We start from the raw sequence: 23,741 nt of genomic DNA, 5'->3' as shown, positions 1-23,741 counted from the left end.
AAAGAATATCTATAAAAAACTTACAGCTAACATCATACTTAGTGGTAAGAAACTAGAAACTTACCCAGTAAGATCAGACCAAGGCAAGGTATTCCTCTCACTACTTTCCAACATCATACTAGAAATGTCAGCTAATTCAATAAGACAAGAAAAAGAAAGAAGAGGCATACAGGAAGAAAGAAAGAAAGAAAGCTGTCTTGGTTTACACATGACTTGATTGTCTATGTAGAAAATCTGAAAAAACTCCTGAAACTAAAAAGCAATTATAGGGGTGCCTGGGTGGCTCAATCGGTTAGTTAAGCATCCGACTTCGGCTCAGGTGATGATATCACGGTTCGTGGGTTTGTGGGTTCCAGCCGTGTGTCAGGCTCTGTGCTGACAGCTCAGAGCCTGGAGCCTGCTTCAGATTCTGTGTCTCCCTCTCTCTCTGCCCCTTCCCTGTGCGTGCACGCTCTCTCTCTCTCTCTCTCAAAAATAAACATTAAAAAATAAATGAACAAAATAAAAATCAGTTATAGCAAGCTTGCAGGATATAAGGTTAATATCAAAAGTCAGCTGCTTTCCTATATACCAGCAATAAACAAGAAGAATTTGAAATTAAAAACAATCCAAAATAATCTTTGTGACCTCGGATCAGGCAAAGCTTTGTTAGATATGATGTCATAGGGCGCCTGGGTGGCTCAGTTGGTTGAACATCCGACTTCAGCTCAGGTCATGATCTCACAGTTTGTGAGTTCCGGCCCCATGTCAGGCTCTGCGCTAACAGCTCAGAGCCTGGAGCCTGCTTCAGATTCTGTGTTTCCCTCTCACTGTGCCCCTTCCCCACTCATGGCACAAGCTCTCTCTCTTTCACTCTCTCAAAAAATACATAAACCTTAAAAAAACAAAGCAATCATGGGATATCACTGCACACCTATCAGAATGGCCAGTATCAACAACACTGACAACACCCAATGCTGACAAGGATGTGGAACACCAGGAACTCTCATTCCATGCTGGTGGAAATGCAAAATGGTACAGCGCACTTTGGAAAACTTTGGGGCAGTTTCTTACAAAACAAAATTATTCTCATACCATACAATCCAGCAGTTGGACCCCATGGTATTTACCCAAAGGAGTTGAAACTAGTATCTATACAAAACCTGCACATGGGTGTTTATAGCAGCATTATTTAAAATTGGCAAAACTTGGAATCAACCAAGATATCCTTCAGTAGGTGAATAGATAAACTGGTACATCCAGACAATGAATTCTTATTCAGCACTAAAAGAAATGAGCTATAAAGCCACAGAAAGGAGGAAACTTAAGTATCTATTACTAAGTGAAAGAAGTCAACCAAAGTGACATACTGTGTGATTCCAGTGATATGACATTTTGGAAAAGGTAAAAGTATGGACATAGTGATAAGATCAGTAGTTATCAGGGGTTAGAGGTTGAGGGGAGGAGGGATGAACAGGCACAGCACAGGATATTTAGGGCACTGAAAATGTATAGTATAATAATGGTGGATATATGTCATTACACGTTTGTTTTGACCCACAGAATGTACAATAGGAAGAGTGGATTATAATATAAACTATGGACTCTGGGTGATGATGTGTCAGTATAGGTTTTTCAGTTGTAACTAATGTACCAAATGGTGGGAGATGCTGATAATGGAGGAAGCTGTGCATATGTGGAGGCTGGGGATTTTTGGGAATTCTCTGTACCTTCCCTCAATTGCCCTGTGAACCTAAAACTACTCTGAAAAAATAAAGTCCTAAAAAAAAGAAGAGGAGGAAGAAGAGCTATCCAAGCAGAGAGAATTGTATGGGTACGTCCCAGGAAGGTATTGCACGGTTCCTCCTTTGCAGTGCTTTGGGGTAACTTCTTGCTATCAGAAGAAGCAAGTTAACAGTATTAAGAAGCATCAGAATGTGGTGGCATTTTCAAGAATTTCACCTGGAAAAGGTGACTGTTGAAACAGGCCCAAAATGAACTGATTGGATGAAAACCCAGCCAGGGGAGATTAAGAACAGTTAACACTGATTGAGTGGATATTATATGCAGGGCTATCTTCTGAGCCTTTACGCAAATGCAGTCATTTAATGCTCATACAGGCCAGTGTTGTAGGTACAGGAGAGTACAGAGGGGTCAGTTGAGGCATTTGCCCAAGATTACTCAGCAAGTGATTGAGCACTGTCAACCACTGAGCTGTCCAACTGCTTCCAGAAACGTTTGTGTGCAGAGCTCCAAGTACCAGAAGCTGAAGACCAGAGACTCCTATTTGGCTTGCATAGTAATTTTTAAAATGTTGACTTGGCTGTCAATATTTAAAACTCAGAACATTTTGCACAAGGATCCAGTTTTCTGGCGTGGCCATACCAGAGTTGCATTTCCTCGGGGCTTTAATCTGACTGGTTCTGCTCTCTTTATTGTTGTCTGTGGGGGTGTGAGCCCTCCTGTTTGCATCCTTGGAGCCGTCATATCCCAGACACTGAGACCTTGCGCCTGTCATGGCTTGTTTGTTTATTTTCATGCCTGCTGACTCCTTCAGGCATAAGATCCATCCTTAGGAAACAAAGACTTGCTCATGAGAATCCCTTGCCCTTTCTTAGCAGTCTTGGACTGTTTCCCTATCTTGGACTCTGAATGGATTGATATACCATAGAAAGAAAAGCTTGACTAGTTAGATATATGGACTAAAAAAAAGAAAAAAAGTCTTTTCAAATTTTAAATGTAGGTGCTTGGGACTATGATGATACTCTTGGTAAGCATTGTTTAACTGTATAAAAACATTTTATTTTAGTCATGCTTTTCCCTCCCACAGGCCTCGTTAAATCCAAAGATACAAGCATGTAGCCTAAGTAACGGATTTATTATTGTAGTGGATCAATCAGTGATCCTGCTTGACAGTGTTTGTAGATTGCTTCAACTGCATCTTATATTTGGTAAGTCTAATGTAATGAAATAAAATAAATTGGAAGTCAGATATAGCTTTCTGCCAATTTCTATTGCATTGCCTTTTCTGTACTTCATTATTTCTAAGACTTGAAATTGGACTATTTCAAGAAATTAATCTTGAATGCCTTTTTGTACAAAGAGTACTAGATGCAAGGGATCCTGAGATTAGCCCCTTCCTCAGTAAATCTAAAGGGTACATGTGAAACAAAATTGACTTTACTTGCCTGGTTTTTAAAATTAGAATTACTGTAGAAACCAGTTGAGCTCATTTGTGTTCACATTCCTGAATCTTGTACATAATTTCAATATCAAAACAGGTATTTGAATAGTTTTAGAATATATATAGCTGTGTAAAAAGTTTTTAAATTACTTATAAATTATTCGTTGAGTTGAAGGACTTAAAGTATATGCAAATGTGGACGTAAGAATAAGGGACAAGTCAGTGAGTGTGCTGAAATATAGGTGAAAACACTGTGAATGCTTTTTCTGAAATTTTGAGTGGTGGTTGTTGAAGTGTTTGTTTAAGAACTTAGACAACAGAAAAAGTCAGGAGGTATGCACGTGAGAAGCCAATCCTGATCGCAGTATGGAGGCAAGGAACTCCTATTTTGTGGAATCTTAATGTATCTACCCTGAATGATCCACAAGATTGACAGTTTCATCATGGAGTAGTGGGCTGTGTTAACATGTAATACACGTGTAGAAAGTGTTTATGTCTCATCTTATCCACAAGGGCTATCCTGAGGGCTCCAGTCAGTGCTGCAACATGCATGGCTCTTCCAAACTATCTTTTCCTGCTCTACTTTTTCTTTTTTCCAGAAAATTTACCACCTTCTTACATATCATGTAATTTATTATGCTCTAATTGTTTACCATGTATTTCTGCCTTGGGATTTGAGCTCCATGAAGGTGGGACTCTTTTGTTACTATTCTTAGATATATGCAAAAGACCTAGGCCATTGCTTAGCATGCAGTAAGTGCTCAGTAAATCTTTGTTCACTGAATACAAGAGTAACATTCTTTTTAAAAATTTTTTTTAGTTTATTTATCTGAGAAAGTGAGAATGTACAAGCAGGGGAGGGGCAGAGGAAGAGAGAGGAGACAGAATCCCAAGCAAGCTCTGCACTGCCAGTGCGGAGCCCAATGCAGGGCTCAGACTCACAAACTGTGAGATCATGACCTGAGCCGAAGTCAAACACTTAACCAACTGAGCCACCCAGGTGCCTCACATTATTTTATTTTATTTTATTTTATTTTATTTTATTTTATTTTATTTTATTTTATTTTATTTTATTTTGTTTTATTTTATTTTATTTTATTCTTTTTTAAATAATTTATTCTCAAGTTAGCTTACATACAGATACAGTGTATACAGTGTAGTCTTGTCTTCAGTAATAGATTCCTGTGATTCATCTCTTACATAGAATACCCAGTGCTCATCCCAGCAAGTGCCCTCCTCAATGCCCATGCCCCATTTTCACTGCCTCCTCACCCTCAACCCCTCCCCTCCACATTCTTTTTTAATCACCACCTTTTGGAAGTATTTAAGAGAAACTTGAATAGTTGGCTTTTAATGACAAATTTCTTGCATTGGTTGAAAATAAACGTTTTTGAAGGAAGCTTACAACTTTTTGTTTTTTAGTGCAAAAAGATGGTTTTATTAAAGCAAGAGGACAGGACCTGTGGGCAGAAAGAGTTGTGGGAAGCTTGTAACTTTGATTTGAAATTTTCAGATACCGAAGTGGACGTAGTTGGCCTATGTCAAGAAGGAAAGTTTCTTTTGGTTGGGGAGAGAAGCGGCAACTTACATCTTATTCACGTAACATCGAAGCAAACATTACTCACTAATGTAAGACCCTGTTAATGTTTTTCTTTTTGTTACCTAAATTTGAAATTATCTCTTAGACAACGAAAACTAATAAACCGTTGCTTAATTTGTGCTTTAAATGGAAAAAATAATGTTCTTTACATGAAATTTTAAGAATCATACCTCAGAAACATGAAGTAAATGCAAAATTTAAAAATTAAGATTTGAAGATAGTATGCTTGTCCAAAATAGTTTTACACTTCAAAATTAAAATGTTTGGAACATAGGCAGAATTATTGCTAATAATAATTGATAACCCTGGGCTTTAGAGAATATAACCCTTATAACCCTATAATTGTGTTTTCTGAGTTTAATCTTATCATTTGAAATGAATTTGCAATTAGGCTTTTATTCAGAAAGCTAATGATGAAAATCAGCGTACTTACCGGAATCTTGTTATTGAGAAAGACGGTTCAAGTGAAGGTAAGTTTTTTGAATATTTTTTAATGCTCTCTGACTAATATCCAATCAAAAAATCAACTTTATAGTTAATAAATTACATGACTCTATTTTTATGCTTTTTATACAATGTTAAATTTTCTAGTGATTCAAGTAATATTATTGTAAGAAATAAGTTTTTTATTTTAGTCCTTTTCAGAGGTTTAAATGTTCTTCTCCTAAATATAATATTCTAAACTCATTTTTACCATTTTGAGAATTCTATAGATTACCAAGGAGAATTATATTCTTTTAAAATGCTTTTGTAGGTTTTAGCATATTTATCATATTTTTATTTCAACAAATGTTAACTATACTTAATTTATTTCAACATATCTAAGATTCTTTTTTCTTTTTTTTGGCAAATGAACTTTGATTTATAAAGTTTCAAGGAAGTTAACATTGTTTTTGCAAATAACAGTTCTTTGTAAATAAGCTTTATTTGTATCATTAGTATATTATTTGATGATTAGAATTTAAATGAGCAAATTGACATATTTTTAAGCTAGGTCCAAACACTGGCTTAAATTTCATATCCACACACCTTTTAGAGAAACTGGTTTGATTTTCCTTCAATAGGTACCTATTATATGCTGCTGCTTACAAACAATGGATTTTTTTGTATTACAAACCTTCAGCTTGCAAAAATTCAACAAGGTAAGTAATGGATTTTTCTTATTGATTTGCAGCAATATTTCTTATTAGTTTTGGGGTAAAATTTTATTTTTTTATTTTATTTTTTTTATTATTAAAAAAAATTTTTTTTTTTAACGTTTATTTATTTTTGAGACAGAGAGAGACAGAGCATGAACGGGGGAGGGGCAGAGAGAGAGGGAGACACAGAATTGGAAGCAGGCTCCAGGCTCTGAGCCATCAGCCCAGAGCCCGACGCGGGGCTCGAACTCACGGACCACAAGATCGTGACCTGAGCTGAAGTCGGATGCCCAACCGACTGAGCCACCCAGGCGCCCCTTGGGGTAAAATTTTAAATATTTTCTTTAAGAATATTATTTTAGGGGGCACCTGGATGGCTCCATCGGTTAAGTGTCCAACTCTTGATTTCAGTTCAGGTCATGATCTTACAGTTCATGAGTTCAAGGCCTGTATCAGGCTCTGTGCTAAGGATTCTCTCTCTGCCTCTCTCCCCTGTCTCTCTCTCACAAAATAAATAAATATTTTTTTTAAAAAAGAGAGAGGGTGCCTGGGTGGCTCAGTCGGTTAAGTGTCTGACTTCAGCACAGGTCCTGATCTCACAGTTTGTGAGTTTGAGCCCCAGGTTGGGCTCTCTGCTGTCAGTGTGGAGCCTGCTTTGGATCTTCTGTCTTCCTCTCTCTGCCCCTCCCCTGCTCTCTCTCTCAAAAATAAATAAACATTAAAAAAAAGAGAGAATATTATTTTAGTTTCATTAGATTCTATGATACTGCATATACTTTTTTTTTAAGTATTCATATTATGTTTCTCCATTATGAGGACTGCAACAGAATCTGAGGAAATGTACTTTGTTTATAGCCTTTAAGGGGTTTATAGCTTAGCTGGGGAGACAAGACACACACTAGCATAATAATAAATGCTCTTTGATGGAAAGAATGAACCTGGAAACTGAAGTGACGTAATATAAACATGTTAACAATAACAGACAATAATTCATAGTATGTGCTAAGTGAATGGACGGACCATACATTCCTGTGAGCTGGGAAAGGTTAAGGAATTAGTTCAGAGCATGTGTTCAGCAAGTTCCTTAAATAATCTGTGTTCCAAGAACATACAAGGTCCTGGGGATACTACAAGACATAGTTCTTCATAGTGTAATGAAGAAGCCAGACAAGTAAAAGAGCTCTACCAAAATGGTGTGCAAAGTGATGAAGACTTTACAGGTAGGACTTCAGAGCTTGGATAGAAGAGTTGGAGCAGGAAGAAGACCCTCTTAGGAGGGAGAAACATGATAAGGGAAGGTATGGAGAAGCATTCCAGGGACAAAAAGGCAGCCTGGCTGGTGTCCTGACTATGACATATTGTCACAGTTTATATCAGTGGTCAAGGGCAAAACTGAAAAGTCAACATTTCATTATTAGTTTCTGACCTGTGTTCTTCTCACTAGATTGTATGTAATTTTGACTTAACACACAAGGGTGACTTGTGTGTATTTCATAGGTTAATACTATAAATTTAGTCTGCTTTCTCCTTTCATACAGCAATTGAGAATGTAGACTTCAACACAGCAAAAAAGGTAAGAAAACAAAACCACATTGTCTTGTTGATTCTTATATTTAATATAAGTTTGGGGAGATTGTTTCTGGATATTGTCTAGTGGCTAATGTTTTAGGAATTAGTGTGATATAACATTTTAATAACATTTCCATTTTAAAATGCATTTATAGGAGCACCTGGCTGGCTCCTTTGATGGAATATGCAACTCTTGGTCTCCAGGGTTGTGAGTTCAAGCCCCATGTTGAGTATAGAAATTACTTAATAAAATCTTAGGGGTGCCAGAGTGGCTCAGTTGGTTAAGTGTCCGACTTCAGCTCAGGTCATGATCTTGCGGTTTGTGGGTTCAAGCCCCATATCAGGCTCTGTGCTGACAGCTCAGAGCCTGGAGTCTGCTTTGGATTCTGTGTCTCCTTCTCTTTCTGCTCCTCTTCCACTCGCTCTCTGTCTCTCAAAAATATAAATGTTAAAAAAAATTTTTTTTAATAAAATCTTAAAAAAATATCTTGGGCCCACTGGGTAGCTCAGTCAGTTGAGCATCCAGCTCTTGATTTCGGCTCAGGTATTCCCAAGGTCATAAGATCCCTGTGTTGGGCTCCATGCTAAGCATGGAGCCTGCTTAAGAATCTCCCTCTCCCTCTCTCTATGCACCCCCAACTTGTGTGCTCTCTCTCTCTCTCTCTCAAAATAAAAAAATAAAAATAAAGCCTTTCAAAAAAAAAAAAAAAGATATCTATTTAAAAAAAACAGGAGCTCCTGGGTGGCTCAGTTGGTTGGATATCTGGCTCTTGATTTCAGCTGGGTTCGAGCCCTGTGTCATGCTCTACGCTGACAGTGCAGAGCTTGATTGAGATTCTCTTTGTCTCTCTCTGCCCCTTCCCTGCTTGCACTGTCTCTCATTCCATCTTTCAAAATAAATAAACTTAGAAAATAAAACAAAAAAAGTAAAAATGCATTTATAACAGATGGATTGAATTCATTTTTATCTTTCCAAGGAATTTCGACGGTGGAGCATATATATAACGTTCTTATTTTTGTTTAATTTTGCAGTTACAAGGACAAATCAAGTCCAGTTTTATTTCTACTGAAAATTACCATACTCTTGGTTGTCTCAATCTTGTGGCTGGAGATTTAGCCAGTGAAATTCCTGTGATAATTGGGGTAATTCTTTCTATAAAATTTTAGTTTTTTGCTTCAGAAGTGTTTCTTCATTAACATAGTTTTGGTTAAATTACAAATTAATTTGTAATATATTAACAGAAGCAGGGAAATTATAAAATTAAGGTCATAAAATTAACTCAGTAAGTATACCTAAGTTTCTCTGTTGGAAAATATTGCATCTTTATTTTTACTAGTTTCTTCCTGAAATTTAGCATTTCTTTCAATTATGAGTCTAGATAAAAACAACAAAAATCTAATTATATTCAAGAAGTAGGCAAAAATTCAACATAATTATAGCATTTACAACGTTTTTACCTACCAAATTTGTATTTCATATTAAGAAGCAGGCACATTTGTCTATTCTGTGTATCTGGTTCAATATTTCATTAGGGTTTCAAATGATTTAATATTTATAAATATTAAAAAAAAAGTTGTGGTTACTTTAATGAAAATACTTAATCAGAAACTATATCTCATACTACTGGAGGTCTTAAAGTTTACCCCATGTCTTTGGAGTGAGTTGCCTGAATATGCCCACTCCTTATTAAATATTCACGTGATAACAGTGAACAGCAAACTTTGCTGTTCTTGCCATCCTCTTCTGTTGAAGGCAATCTAAAAGGGGAACTGGAAGATAAAAAGCTAGTTGGGCTTGAGCACATAAGTATATTCTGAAATATGTAATGTGTACAACTTGGGTGTTTCTGCTTTGAGGAGAATTCAGATCTAAGAACAAAATTTGCAATTGATGTGCTATTTTACCTCTGTAGGGAACTGGTAATTGTGCATTCTCAAAATGGGAACCAGACTCTTCCAAGAAAGGAATGACAGTTAAGAATGTTCTTGATGCAGAGATTATTAAAGGTAAAATAAGTTCATGAAACTACTGGGGTCAACACTAGCAAGTTTTAATTTTCAGGTCAGTATCATCCTGAGTCTGGCAAACAGGCCATTTTACCTTACTGCTCTTTGAATCATGCCAGGTTAGTTAGATAATTGTCCATGTATGCTTGACATGTTGTAGTTTTTACTCTTCATTTTAGGAGATTTTACATTTTAGTGGTCATCTAAAAATACATAGAGGCAGGAGCACCTGGGTGGCTCAGTCAGTTAAGCATCTCACTCCTGGTTTCAGCTCAGGTCACGATCCCGTGGTTTCATGACTTCAAGCCTGGCGTCAGGTTCTGGGCTGGAAGCCCAGAGCCTGCTTGGGATTCTTACTCTCCCTCTTTCTCTGCCCCTCCCCCACTCATGCTAGTTCCATCTCTCTCAAAATAAAGTTAAAATATATATACGTATACATGTAGACATATATGTATGTATATATATATATATATATATATATATATATATATAAAGAGGCGAATGTGAGAATGCAAACTTTAGTTGTAGTAGGTCTGCCTTTCCATAAACATGATAGTTTATTATTTAAATGTGGCTATCTGTAATACAGAAATGTAGTTCTTACACACCTTGCTTTCTCTTTTGTAGGTGCAAAGAAGTTCCAGTTGATAGACAATCTACTTTTTGTTCTTGATACTGATGTATGTTTCTGATATTTCTCCTTCAATGTTTTCACTTGGTATTATGTGATATTTGTCATACTTAACAAAGATGAGGACTTTAAGTGGGGTGGATTACTATCTGGTGTGCTATGCTTTATTTCAGTACATAAATCAAAAAGATCCTACAATGTAAGATCCTGAAATATCATTAAGAAGATGTATCCGTGAAATGTCTCCTTTTGCAGAATGTGCTGAGCTTGTGGGATATTTACACTCTGACTCCCATATGGAACTGGCCCTCTCTTCACATTGAAGAGTTTCTTCTTACCACAGAAGCAGAGTCTCCTTCATCAGTCACGTGGTACATTATGACGCTAGTAGTGTTTCCTTTTAGAATCAGGCTTCTTGATTGTTGATTATGTATTACATTCTAACTAACTCTGGACAGACTGACAGGGTAAGGATCATTCCATTGCTGGCCACATTCATTGAGAACAAATAGGTAGTTCAAACCTCCAAGTGGTTGTGTTAGAAAGAGTGTTAATCTGGGCTATAAATGTGAAGAAACCAGGTTCAGTGTCTTTGTGGCAATCAATTTTAACCTTTAAGAATACCCCTTTGACTTAGCTTCTATGTAGCGATTGGCAAAGCTTATTTTATTCACTTAAACCTTCTTTTCTCTCTTAGGCAAGGGATTACAAATCTCAAATTAGTAGCTCTGACAATTACTGCTGATAAGGTATTGGAAGATTTTATTTCACATTTGTCCATATTATGTGTTAGAAATAGCATTAACTAATATGAAAGTAGTTAAGTAGTGCCCACTTGACAAATCAGAAATAATCCTGCAGAGTTCTTTTTTCCTCATAAAAAAATGGATATGTCTCAGATCCCCAGTAAAAAAAATATTTTTTAATCTTTATTTATTTTTGAGAGAGAGAGAGAGAGAGAGACAGTGTGAGCAGGGGAGGAACAGAGAGAGACACACAGAATCCGAAGCAGGCTCCAGGCTCCAGGCTCCAGGCTCTAGGCTCTGAGCATGAGCACAAAGCCCAACACGGGGCTCGAACTCAGGAACCCTGAGATCATGACCTGAGCCGAAGTTGGATGCTGAACTGACTGAGCCATCCGGGCACCCCTCAGCTCCCTATTTTAAATGGAGCATTGCAGGATTAAAAATATCTACAAGGGGATGCTTTGGTGGCTCAGTCAGTTAAGTGTCCAACTCTTGATTTCGGCTCAGGGCATCATCTCACAGTTCGTGAGTTTGAGCCCCATGTTGGGCTCTGCACTGATGGTGTGGAGCCTGCTTGGGATTCTCTCTCTCCCTCTCTCTCCCACTCCCCTGCTCACTCTTCCTCAAAAATAAATAAACTTTAAAAATATATATCCACAAGAAAATGTTCATTAGAGGGACTCATACAGTTCTGGTACTGAGGAATTACATGCATCCTAAATACAAATTGTAGAATGAACACCAGATGTACAGTTTTTTATTCAACAGATTTGAAAGGTGGAATAGAGCATAATTTTATATGTAACATTTAAATAATACAGCAGTGGTCTTCATTATAAAATTGTTTTTGCATTTAGTTTTGTACTAAGTGTTTTAATCTAGCCACTTGATATAAAGTGCTATCTTATCCTTGTAGGTTTATATGAGCTACTAAATTAATTGCTCTTCTCTTTTTCTTAGATGAAAAATCTCGTGGTTTATTCATTACCTATGATGGAAATACTGTATTCTTTGGAAGTATCTAGCGTTTCATATCTGGTCCAGTCAGGAATTAGCACAGTAAGTTGATGTGTATTTTGTACTTTATAATAAAAAAAATTAAAAATAAGCTAAGGGGTGCCTGGCTGACTGAGAAGAGCATTCGACCCTTGATCTTCGGGTCGTAAGTTTGAGTTCCACACTGGGTGTAGAGATACTTAAATAAATAAAAACTTAAAACAAACTAAGCATGAGTGGAACTGGTGTAATACCTGAATAGAGCTCAGGTTTATAACTATATTTGTTGTTACCAGAGGTTCTCAAATATACTTGCCCAAACCAAGTCTTCATGTAAGAAAAAGAAAAGCATATTAATCAAATGAAACCTGAACCATCTGCTTATTCAGTTTTCTTGTGTCTCCACAGGAAATATGAATGATAAGCAATTTGGGCGGAGGGTCATTGCTTTTACTGATTTATCTTTTAATTTTAATCTTTCAAAAAACATTTTACTACATTTGTTTCGTGTCCACACACAGATGCACACATATGCACACACACAGACACACTATATTTTTCCAAACTATTTGGAATTTACTTGCAGACATCATGGCCTGTTACCCCTAAATGCGTCAGCAGGTCTCTCCTGAGAATAAGGGCATTTTTCTATAATACCGGTATTAAATTTAACATTAATACAATACTGTTCCGAAATACACCATCCAGATCCAAATTTTACCAATTGTGCCTATTACTTTAAAGCTGTTTTTTTGTTTTGTTTTATTTTTGTTTTTTCCTTAATCCAGGATCTAATCAAGCATCTTATATGGAATTTTGTTGTCATGGTCACATGGTCTACTATAATGTGCAATAGTTCCTTAGTCTTTTTTTTCAAGACATTGACATTTCCAAATCCTAGCCTGTTGTGTTGTACAGTGTCCCTCTATTTGGATTTGTCTGGTTATTGCATCATAATTAGACACATGCTGAGCTTTCTTGACAAGGATACCACATAGGTTATACTGTATTCAGCTGTGTCATGTTAAGGGGCTTATGTCCATTTGTCCTATTACTGATGATGATAAATGTGATTACTTGGTTAAGGCAGTTGTGCCAGATTTCTCCACTGTAGAGGTGCTTTATCTCCTTTGTAATTGCTAAGTAAATTCTCTGGTATTTTTTTGAAACTATGGAATATCCTTTTTTCCCAACAGTTTTTCACAGTGAGTTTAGAATCCATTGATGAATAATTCTCACCTAAACCAGTTGTTACCTTAGTAACCAAATGAATTATTTTTAAAAATTTTTTTTCAAAGTTTATTTATTTAGAGAGATACAGGGACAGCGTGAGTGGGAGAGAGGGGGAGAGAGAGAGAGAGAGAGAGAGAGAGAGAGAGAGAATCCCAATTAGGACCTGCGCTGTCATCACAGAGCCCCCTGTGGGGCCTGAACCCATGAAACCCTGAGATCATAACCTGAGCTGATACCAAGAGTCAGACGCTTAACTGACTGAGCCACCCAGGTGCCCCTAAAATGAATTATTTCTATGTTTCAGTTTTAAACTTTTTTTTTTTATTGTTGTAGGATACCATATACCTTTTGGAAGGAATTTGCAAAAATGATTCAAAGTAGGTCATATTTTGTTTTATTAAATAAGTCGTTAAATAGCAGCTAAGTTGCAATTTACTTATTAATACTATTAATTCATTCACCCTGAAAACTTTTTTCAGACTATCTGAAGATTCAGTCTCTGTTGTAGTACTCAGGTGTCTTACAGAAGCTTTACCAGAAAACAGGTAACTTCTCATATTCTTTTAAGCCTTACCCCTTAATGATAACCTTAAATTCCCTGATTAATAAAGATTTCACTGAAATTTGTTTTTCACTTCATCAGATTGAGTCGGTTACTTCACAAACACAGATTTGCTGAAGCCGAGAGCTTTGCTATTCAGTTTGGACTAGATGTTGAGGTAATCATGAATTCATTTGTTCATCAAACAAGCATTTCTTCATGTAGTAGAGACTGGGGAGACAGACATGTAAGGCGTAATTGCAATTTAGTATGATCAGTCCTATGATTAAGATATGACCGAAGTAGACTAGGAATTCAAAGGAGAGATGGAAATATACTGGGGCAGAAAGACTTCACAGAGATCATTTTATGTCAGATCTTGACGATGTTCCTGATAGTCCAGGGGAAGGTAGGGAATTCTAGGTGTAAGGACAGCATAAGTAAAGTGAGGGAGGCGTACAGGGCTTCCAGGAACTCCCAGTAATTAGGTAAGAGTAGAATGTAGGTTATACGCACCATGCAGTAAAAGGAACTGATAATGGAGAACTAGGTGATCAGAGCATGGGGAGCCTTGTGTGTGTTGCAGAGGATTTAGGTTGTGTTCCGCAGGTGATAGGGAGCTAATACAAGTGTCCTGATTAGATTGTCACTTTGTAAAGCTGGAGAATTGTTTGGAAAGGGGCAGACTAGGGGTGTGAAGACCAGTTGGGAGACTGAACAGCTTTCTGTGGGAGACCGAACTAGTGCAGTGAGGTGGAGATGTACAAGAGGGAGGTCTGACATGAGAGGTACAGGGAAGGTGGAATCAGTGGGACTAGTGATCAAACATAGGGAGGGACAGATGTAGGGATTGGACTGGTGGGACTCTGGCTCAGCATACTTGTGGGATGGGGACAGCACTCCCTAAAATGAGAAATATGTGTGGAAGAGCAGGTAGTGGTAAAAGATGAAGGATCTGCTTTGTAAAAACTGGAAACGAGCCTTTCTGGTAGGAGGTTGTGGAGTGATCTTAGCTGAATTTAGAGGTAGGTAACAACAGGGGATGCCTCAGACCACTTGGGAAGAATGTGTAGGGTAGAGAGATCTCATGTCAGGATGAGATCCAGGGGTACCAGCATGTGGGAAGTTGAGGAAGAAGGGCTGTATACATATTTGGGAAGAAATAAAGGAGGAAAACCACAAGAATGTATGATTATAGATAGAAGTCAAGGAAAGAGAAACTTTAGAGTCTAGTGCAAAGTGATCAACAGTTTCAAATACTGCAGATAAGTTCAAGTATTAAGGGGCGGGCTCCTGGGTGGTTCAGTCGATTAAGTGTCCAACTTCGGCTCAGGTTGTTGAACTACTACTGACTCTTGATTTCAGGTCAGGTCATGATCTTAGGGTCGTGGGATCAAACCTGTGTTGGGCTCCATGCTTACAATTCTCTCTTTCTCTCTCTGTCTCTGTCTTTCTCCCTCTACTCCTCTCCCCTGCTTGCACTCTCTCTCTCAAAAAATAATAAGTAAATATAAAAATAAAAGATGACCACACAATTATGTTGCATGTCTAGTTTTCTAAGTTTGTCAAAGGTTCTTTAGCAGCTAGAAATAGCATGAGTTAGAAATACCCAAAACTTCAGGTTCCTTTTTTATAAACCAAATACCAACTTTGATTCTCTAATTCCGAAAGCTAAAAATGATAATAAAGCATAGTTTCTCTACTTCTGTTTCTCCACTCCCTGAAAAACCTTCACTGATTTTTTATTCTGTTCACTTTTTAATTTTACTGTTATTTTTATTTATTTTTTTAATGTTTTATTTATTTTTGAGAGAGAGAAAGAGGCAGAATATGAGCAGGGGTGGGACAGAGAGAGAGGGAGACACAGAATCTGAAGAAGGCTCCAGGCTGTGAGCTGTCAGCACAGAGCCCGATGCGTGGCTCGAACTCGTGAACCGCGAGATCATGACCTGAACTGAAGTTGGACACTCAACTGACTGAGCCACCCAGATGCCCCAGATTTTTTTGTTATTTTTAAAGTAATCTCTGTGTCCAATGTGGGTCTCGAACTCACGACCCCAAGACTGAGTCACAGGCTCTACTGACTGAGCCAGCCAGGCACCCCCATTCGCTTTTTTAAAAAATAGTTATTGTAAAATTTTCAGATGTTCAAAAAGGTAATATAACACTCACATACTCATCACCCTACTTAAAAAAAAAAAAAAAGATATTACCAATATAGCTTAAGACCCCTTTCTTTTCTTCCCAAATACATCATTCTCCTTACCCCAACCAGAAGTATCCATTATTCTGATTTTGGTGCTTAATACTCCATTAATTTCTCTATCTCTTTGGTCATATAACTTTCTAAACAACTCACAAAATCGTTTTGCATGCTTTAAAATGTTACATTTTTAAAACAGAGGGGCGCCCTCCACCCTCTTAGGAAATATTAAGTCTTTACTACAATCAGGTTTTTCCTACATTACTCCCCGAGACTTTTCAAGACATGTCAATGACCTACCTAATCAACATATCCAACAGACATCTTCTAGTTTTTCTTGTTTTTTTGGGTTTTTTTGTTTTGTTTTGTTTTTTTGGGAGAGAGAGAGGAGAGGGATAGAGGGAGAGAGAATCCCAGGCAGGCTCCATGCTCAGTGCAGAGGCTGATACTCAGGGCTTGATCCCACAGCCCTGGGATCATGACTTGAATGGAAATCTAGAGTCAGTTGCTCAACCGACTGAGCCACCCAGACGCCCCTGTATCGTCCTCTTTTAAAAACCAGCTCCATCCCTTTGGAACTGCGTAACTTCAGGTGCATTCCTTACCCTTCCTGGAGTGTCAGTTTTCTTGACTGTATAATGGGAATATTAATATTCACCCTATAGAGTTAGGGTGAGGTATAAATGGTTGCTCAGGTTTTTATGAGAATTAAATGAGATAATTCACATAAGGCTACTAGTACCCTTAGTTAAGGACTCTGTGGTCTCCATAACTCTTAGTAATCTGGATTACCTTTTGGTCATCTAAGTGTTAGCTTCTTTACTGTTTACTCCTGGGCCAAATGAGACTTAACCCTTTTCAATAACAGTCTATTGCCTGCAGTCTAGAAAGTCATCCACAGGCATTATTTTGCTTCAAGTTGCTTAATGTAGCATTTCTAAATTACAGCTTGTTTACAAGGTGAAATCCAATGATATATTAGAGAGACTAGCCTTGAGTTCGGCGGACACCAGCGAGCAGACTAAATGGCAAAAACTCGTAGATGAAGCTAAGGAAAATCTACATAAAATCCAGGTGTGTTTTCCCTGTCATGTATGAGAGTATTCGGGTTGATGGATTGAATAACATTTGGTTGCCTCATTATGTCTGGTATTTCTGAACCAGGACGATGAATTTGTGGTGAATTACTGCTTGGAGGCTCAGTGGATAACCTATGAAACCACCCAGGAAATGCTAAATTATGCAAAAACAAGGGTAAGTTTTTATAACATTTGTACCTGATAGTTTGTCTCGTGCAAGATAAACCGTCTCAAAAAAAAAGAATTGTGTCTCTATCATAGACCTGTTTTTTTTTTTTTTTTTTTTTTTTTTGTTTATTTAATGTTTATTTGTTTTTGAGAGAGAGAGCCTGAGCGGGGGCAGAGAGAGAGAGACACACAGAATCCCAAGGAGGCTCCATGTTGTCAGCACAGAGCCCGATGTGGGGCTCGAACTCACAGACCTTGAGATCATGACCTGAGTCGAAGTCAGACACTCAACCAACTGAGCTACCCAGGCGCCCCATCATAGACCTGTTTTTAAAGTGCATTTTTATGCTGTAGCTTCCCCTCTGAACTTTGATCACCATTGCTAGTTTTATTCCTTAAAATTAAGGTGTAACACATGGGCAAAATGTTATGAGTTGTTTTCATAAAATGCATTATTTTTTAAAGTATGTCATTTCTTTATTGTTCACGGTTCATCTCAGAGTTCAGTGCAATTTGATAATTTGTTTCCTTTCACAGAAAATCCATCTTTCATGAAAAAACTAATATAGCAGATACTCTAACTGTGTTTCTTATTGTTCATCTTAGCTTTTGAAAAAAGAAGATAAAACTGTTCCTGTCTATTCTGATGGCTTAAAAGAGGTAATTACATTGGACTTAATTTGAGGGCAAATATGTACCTTTACAATATGTTTTTCAGTTCAAGATAGACCTATATTTTTTCAAGAGTGTTATTTTAACTCTTGTTTTCTTACTGAAAAATGGGAATAATAGTACTTATAGGGTTACTTTGGAATCAGATGAATTAATTTATATAAATCATTTTGTGTAGTGCCTGGCACCTGTTAAGCACACAAATAAATGTAAACTGTGATGGTGATTATCAGAGTAAAAAAGTATAATCCAGCTGGATTTTACCATAAGGCATTTATAAACCACTGGGAAAACTAATTAATTTTGAAGGGCACCTATAGTCAGTGTGCAAGTGCCTTCTCTTTTGCAGTTTTATTGCATTTAATGTGATTGGAAGTGTTTCCATTAGTCCACATTGTTTTTGTTTTGTGTTACATAAATGCAGTCCTATTTATGGGAATTGACCAACAATATGGGATGAAATGGGCATGTGTGTAAGACTTCTGAAACAGAATGCCTAATTTTTGGTGTTTTTAATTGTTATTGCTTGCAACTTTCAGATTATCAGATTATTTCTGTTTAGGTACTAAGGGCTCATGCAAAATTGACTACTTTTTATGGAGCATTTGGACCAGAAAAATTCAGGTGAAAAATTCCTCATTTTTCATTTTTAGATTATGAATTAGGTTTTAGTTTAGAGTGTCGTAAAAGATACAGTATTGCTTTGACTGAATGTGTTTCTGGGAATTGAGTGATGGAAAATACTATTTTCCTGATGAGTTTTAGATACTCTTCTGCACCATCTTTGGAAAACTGATAAATTTGAAAGGTGGGGCACCTGGGTGGCTCAGTTGGCTACGTATCTGACTTCGGCTCAGGTCATAATCTCACAGTTCATGAGTTCAAGCCCTGCGTTGGGCTCTGTGCTGACAGCTCAGAGCCTGGAGCCTGCTTCGGATTCTGTGCCTCCCTCTCTCTCTGCCCCACCCCTACTTGCACTCTGTCTCTCAAAAATGAATAAACGTTAAAAATTTTTTTAAAATTTGGAAGGCAAATTTAAATGCATATACCTTTGCCCTAGCAATTTCACTTCTGGCAATTGATTCTGTTAGATATACTAACACGTACACCAAGAGTAGCATTATTTACATGTATGAGGTGTACCTTAAAGATAAAACAAGTTACGGGGCGCCTGGGTGGCTCAGTTGGTTAAATGTAACTCAGTTTCGGCTCAGGTCATGATCTCACAGTTCGTGAGTTCAAGCCCTGCATTGGGCTCCCTTCTAACAATGCAGAGCCTGCTTGGGATTCTTTCTCTCCCCCTCTCTCAACCCTCCCCAGCTCAAGCTTGAGCTCTCTCTTAAAATAAATAAACTTTAAAAAATTTTTAAAAAAAGGTAAGACAACAACAAAGAAGTTTTATTGTTTTCCTTATGGCTAGTCAATCTACCTTTCCCTGCTAATTGCAATGTTATGCTAACAATCTGGCATGTATTTGTCTGTCTCTGGACTTTGTATTTGGTTGATTTTATATTCTTTATTCACCAGTATGAAATAGTCTTGATTAATGTAACTTTAGAATGTCCTATTATCTGGTAGACTAACCCTACTGTACTTTCCTTTTCAGAATTTGGAGGGGGGGCATTTTCTCATGTTTGTTTTTCTGTATGATGTTTGGAATGAGAATCAGCTTACCCAGTTTAAAGAAATCTTATTTTTGGGGCGCCTGCGTGGCGCAGTCGGTTAAGCGTCCGACTTCAGGCAGGTCACGATCTCGCGGTCCGTGAGTTCGAGCCCCGCATCGGGCTCTGGGCTGATGGCTCGGAGCCTGGAGCCTGTTTCTGATTCTGTGTCTCCCTCTCTCTCTGCCCCTCCCCCGTTCATGCTCTGTCTCTCTCTGTCCCAAAAATAAATAAATGTTGAAAAAAAAAAAATTTAAAAAAAAAAAGAAATCTTATTTTTATTGGGATTTTAAGTTTTTATTTATTTTTATCTTTTATTGGGAATGTGCTGAATCTAAGATCAATTTGGGGAGAACTAGCATCTTTACAGTATTGAATCTTCCTATTTAAGGACAGTATGTGTCTTCCTACTCATTCTGTTCTTTTTTTATGTCCACAGCAGTATCTATTCAGTTGCTTTCGTACAGATTTTATACACTTTTTGTTAATTTTATTTTAAATTGTTTTCTACTGTTATAAATGGGATGTTTCATCATATTTTTGAAAGACATGAAAAGCTGTTGATTTTTAAAATTGCTTTTTAACCAGATACTTTATCAAATTCCTTTATTATTCATAATGTTTCAGTTGATCTAATTTTTTCCAAGTATATAATTATATATTCAAATAATGATAATTTTGCCTCACTTTTTCTCTTTACCTAATCTCATCAGTGCATATAGAGCAGTATTAAATATAGTGGTAATAGGTATCCTTCTCTTGTAACTGGCATTTATGGGAATCCTTATTTTGCTTTACAATTAAGCATGATAAAGGCTTTTAGTGTGTTTCTCTTTTTATCATTTTAAGAATTTTAAGGAGGGGCGCATGGGTGGCTCAGTCGGTTAAGCGTCCGACTTTGGCTCAGGTCATGAGCTCGCGGTTCGTGTGTTCAAACCCCGCGTCATGCTCTGTGCTGATGGCTCAGAGCCTGGAGCCTATTACGGATTCTGTGTCTCCCTCTCTCTCTGACCCTCCCCGTTCATGCTCTGTCTCTCTCTGTCTCAAAAATAAATAAACGTTAAAAAAAAAAAAAAAGAATTTTAAGGAAACATTCATCATCTATTTCTGAGCCTTTTGAGAGATAGAATGCACATGAACAGGGAGGGGCAGAGACAGAGGGAGACCCAGAATCCCAAGCAGGCTCCATGTTGTCAGCACAGAGCCTGATGTGGGGCTTGAACTCATGAACCGTGAAATCATGACCTGAACCAAAATCAAGAGTCAGATACTCAACCAACTGAGCCACCCAGGCACCCATTTCTGAGCTTTAATCAGGACTGAGTTGGTCATACATTACTGGTTATAGCCAAAGACTAGAAATAACCTAAATGTTCAACTATGGGGGACTAGTTAAATAAAGAATAGTAAATCCATGTCATGGAATAATACATAGTCCTTAAAAAGAATAACATTTATGTGTGCTAATTTGGTATAAGCACCAACTTAATGTAAAATGAATTTTTCAAAGAACAGATAATATATAGAAAATTCTGATTTATTTTAAAATGTAAAATGGGGCACCTGGGTGGCTCAGTCGGTTAACCATTCAACTTTGGCTCAGGTCATGATCTCATGGCTTGTAGATTAGAGCCCTGCATCGGGCTCTGTGCTGACAGCTTGGAGCCTGGAGCCTACTTAGGATTCTGTGTTTCCCTCTCTCTCTGCCCCTCCCCTGCTCACTCTCCGTCCTTCTCTCTCAAAAACAAATAAACATTAAAAAAAATTTTTTTTAATACTTAAAATAATTGCTTGTTATGTAGTGATTATCTCAGGAAGGACCTAGAAGAAGACATATGGCTTTTGGAGAAGATAACAGGAGCTCTACAGGTCTGAGATAAGAAGAAAACATGCTTTTCACTGTATAATCTTTGGAACTTTTTTTAACTTTGAGGAAAAAACTAAAATGTCTAATGGTTTCTCCTTGCAATATATAACTTTAATTTTTTTTTTTAAACCACTAATTTTTTTCCTCTCTGACTTTGCAGTGGTAGTTCTTGGATTGAATTTCTGAATAATGAAGATGACCTTAAGGATATCTTTTTACAGCTAAGAGAAGGAAACCTTGTTTGTGCACAGTACCTTTGGCTTCGACATCGGGTAATATGTTTTGCGTTTTGTCCTTAGTGGCTTTATGGCTCCTGGGAGAGGTGATTGAATCCGTTGTCTTCACATGGATGAGAAGGGTCACAGGTGTGAGTGGGTAATGGAATGTTTGATGAAAGTATCCTGATGATATTAAATTAGAGGTAAAGATACCTTAGAAACATATTTTATCTCATCATTCAAATCTAATTAACTCCTAAACTTAGTTCAAAAGGCAACATTTTGGGGCATCTGGCTGGCTGTGTGGGTAGAGCATGTGACTCTTGATCCTTGGGTTTGTGAGTTCGAGCCCCATGTTGAGTATAGAGGTTACTTAACAAGATCTTTAAAAAAAAAAAAGGTAACGTTTTATTACATGATTTATTGATGGGCTTTCTTAAGTAGTGTTGGTGGAGAGGGTGTTCCTGTTGCAGCTCAGATTGTGGGAAAGGATTGCCCATTAATACTGCTGCTCTGAATCCCTTCAATGTTGACAGATATACTTAGGTGCCAAAAGTGGTATCTTGGTGTGACGTCAATAATGGACACGTTGCTTGTTAGGATTTGCACTTTGACCTGCTGCTAAATTTTCCTTTCCCTGCCAGTTTCTCTCCACTTAATTTGTTAGTTGGTACTTGTTGCCATGAAAGCTCGTGGAGTTTGTGGCTGCCGGTGACTCACTGGTATAGAGCAAATCACCCTTAGTGCTTATAATTAAGTCAGTACATTATTTCATAACAAGTCTTTTCCATTTTGGGAGGCTGTCACTTTAAATCTGTCTGAGAGGTCTTAATTTCTCACCCTGTATAATTTAGGCAAACTTTGAAAACAGATTTGATGTGAAAATGCTTGAGAACTTGCTCAACTCAATTTCTACACCAGTCTCTTTGCAAAAGCTTTGTCCATGGCTTAAAAATGATGTGATCCCATTTGTGAGAAGGGCTGTACCTGAAGGGCAGGTGAGTTACCTTTAGTATTTCCATTCTGGATCGTCCAAGTCCAGTCTTTGCCTTATGTCATAGTAAATTACACTAACACCAGTTAGTTCTTTACTGTCTCTGTTGAAAGATTACCAAGGGGGGTTTTAAATTATTCCAGTGATTGTCTGCCGAGTATTTTATTTTTAAGTAATGTGTCTGTTTCAGAAAATTCTGGCAAAATGGTTGGAACAAGCAGCCAGAAACCTTGAATTAACTGATAAGGTAATACCAGTATAATTTACACTGAACAGACATTTCAAACACTCCCAGTGGCTTACAACATCACGTTGCATGGCTTCTGTTACTCTTCACAGGCAAACTGGCCAGAAAATGGACTTCAACTGGCAGAAGTCTTTTTTACAGCAGAAAAACCAAATGAGTTGGTGTTGGTGTCCTGTTGGCAATGGATTTCCTTGGTATGATCTGGATAATGAATTTTTAGTAGTAAAGCACTCAATTTATATTAAAGAGTTTGTCTACGTGTACTTAGAAATACATCCATTTCTTAAATTTTCTGTTTATGAGTTTTTCTTTCATGTAGTTTTAAAATAAAAAAAGAAAATTTTTCTTTTTTTTCTTTCTGATTCTCCTGTCACAGCTTCAGCCTATTTTAATGCTCTGTTTTTCTCTGTTGATCAAACCAAATGGGAAAGAGTAGATAAACATACTCCTAAGTAGTATAATTGGGATTTTCTGCATTGGCAGCATTTCATAGTCCTTTAAAAGAATGAAATTTATTAATGCATTAGGATTAGTTTTCAAAGACTTACTTAAACCAACAAACCACTCCCTGTTCGGATTGCATTTCTTAGATTTCTAATAGCCATTATGGCTTAAGTACCAGTGAATTTTTTTAAAGATGAAACTGAAAAAAATTCTGGGTCTTTTTTGACTGAAAAAAATAGCAGTGCTAGAAAGGGAACTAAGCTCAGAAATGCTGATGTTATGTTTGATGTTAATTTGAGGTTCATGAACTGAATAATTTGGCTTCTGAATTTTTAATTTCTTTTTCCCCTTAAGTTTCTAAAAACTAGAAAGCATTCATAAGTTTGTTGGGGTACCATAAATTCATTTATAAACTAATATGTGAGACATCCCCTTACAATTTCAACTTGGAAGTATTAAGGACTTAAGTACCAGAAGGTATGACTTTATATAAGGTCATAATATGCATTATGAAATTGCATTGATTCCTTAAATTTCTAAATTTATCAAAATACATACTGAAC

The 23,741-nt window shown here is 37.2% G+C and overlaps 1 protein-coding gene across 1 annotated transcript in view; it reads left to right on the top strand.

Annotated features, from left to right (window-relative positions):
* The window catches only part of KNTC1 (kinetochore associated 1), a 74,987-nt gene that overhangs the window by 3,151 nt on the left and 48,095 nt on the right, over positions 1-23,741 (top strand). The window contains exons 3-24 of the mRNA XM_043557470.1: positions 2,810-2,930; positions 4,677-4,792; positions 5,155-5,233; positions 5,828-5,905; positions 7,441-7,475; positions 8,504-8,614; positions 9,385-9,478; positions 10,106-10,158; positions 10,365-10,480; positions 10,807-10,858; positions 11,816-11,914; positions 13,418-13,461; positions 13,564-13,629; positions 13,728-13,803; positions 16,777-16,902; positions 16,993-17,082; positions 17,682-17,735; positions 18,310-18,371; positions 21,436-21,547; positions 22,348-22,491; positions 22,678-22,734; positions 22,827-22,928. Coding sequence (XP_043413405.1) covers positions 2,810-2,930; positions 4,677-4,792; positions 5,155-5,233; positions 5,828-5,905; positions 7,441-7,475; positions 8,504-8,614; positions 9,385-9,478; positions 10,106-10,158; positions 10,365-10,480; positions 10,807-10,858; positions 11,816-11,914; positions 13,418-13,461; positions 13,564-13,629; positions 13,728-13,803; positions 16,777-16,902; positions 16,993-17,082; positions 17,682-17,735; positions 18,310-18,371; positions 21,436-21,547; positions 22,348-22,491; positions 22,678-22,734; positions 22,827-22,928 — 1,887 coding nt within the window. The remainder of the gene's footprint in view (positions 1-2,809; positions 2,931-4,676; positions 4,793-5,154; positions 5,234-5,827; positions 5,906-7,440; positions 7,476-8,503; positions 8,615-9,384; positions 9,479-10,105; positions 10,159-10,364; positions 10,481-10,806; positions 10,859-11,815; positions 11,915-13,417; positions 13,462-13,563; positions 13,630-13,727; positions 13,804-16,776; positions 16,903-16,992; positions 17,083-17,681; positions 17,736-18,309; positions 18,372-21,435; positions 21,548-22,347; positions 22,492-22,677; positions 22,735-22,826; positions 22,929-23,741) is intronic.

This window comes from Prionailurus bengalensis, chromosome D3 (assembly GCF_016509475.1).
Source record: "Prionailurus bengalensis isolate Pbe53 chromosome D3, Fcat_Pben_1.1_paternal_pri, whole genome shotgun sequence".
Taxonomy (NCBI): domain Eukaryota; kingdom Metazoa; phylum Chordata; class Mammalia; order Carnivora; family Felidae; genus Prionailurus; species Prionailurus bengalensis.
This window is presented reverse-complemented; position numbering and strand designations above follow the sequence as displayed.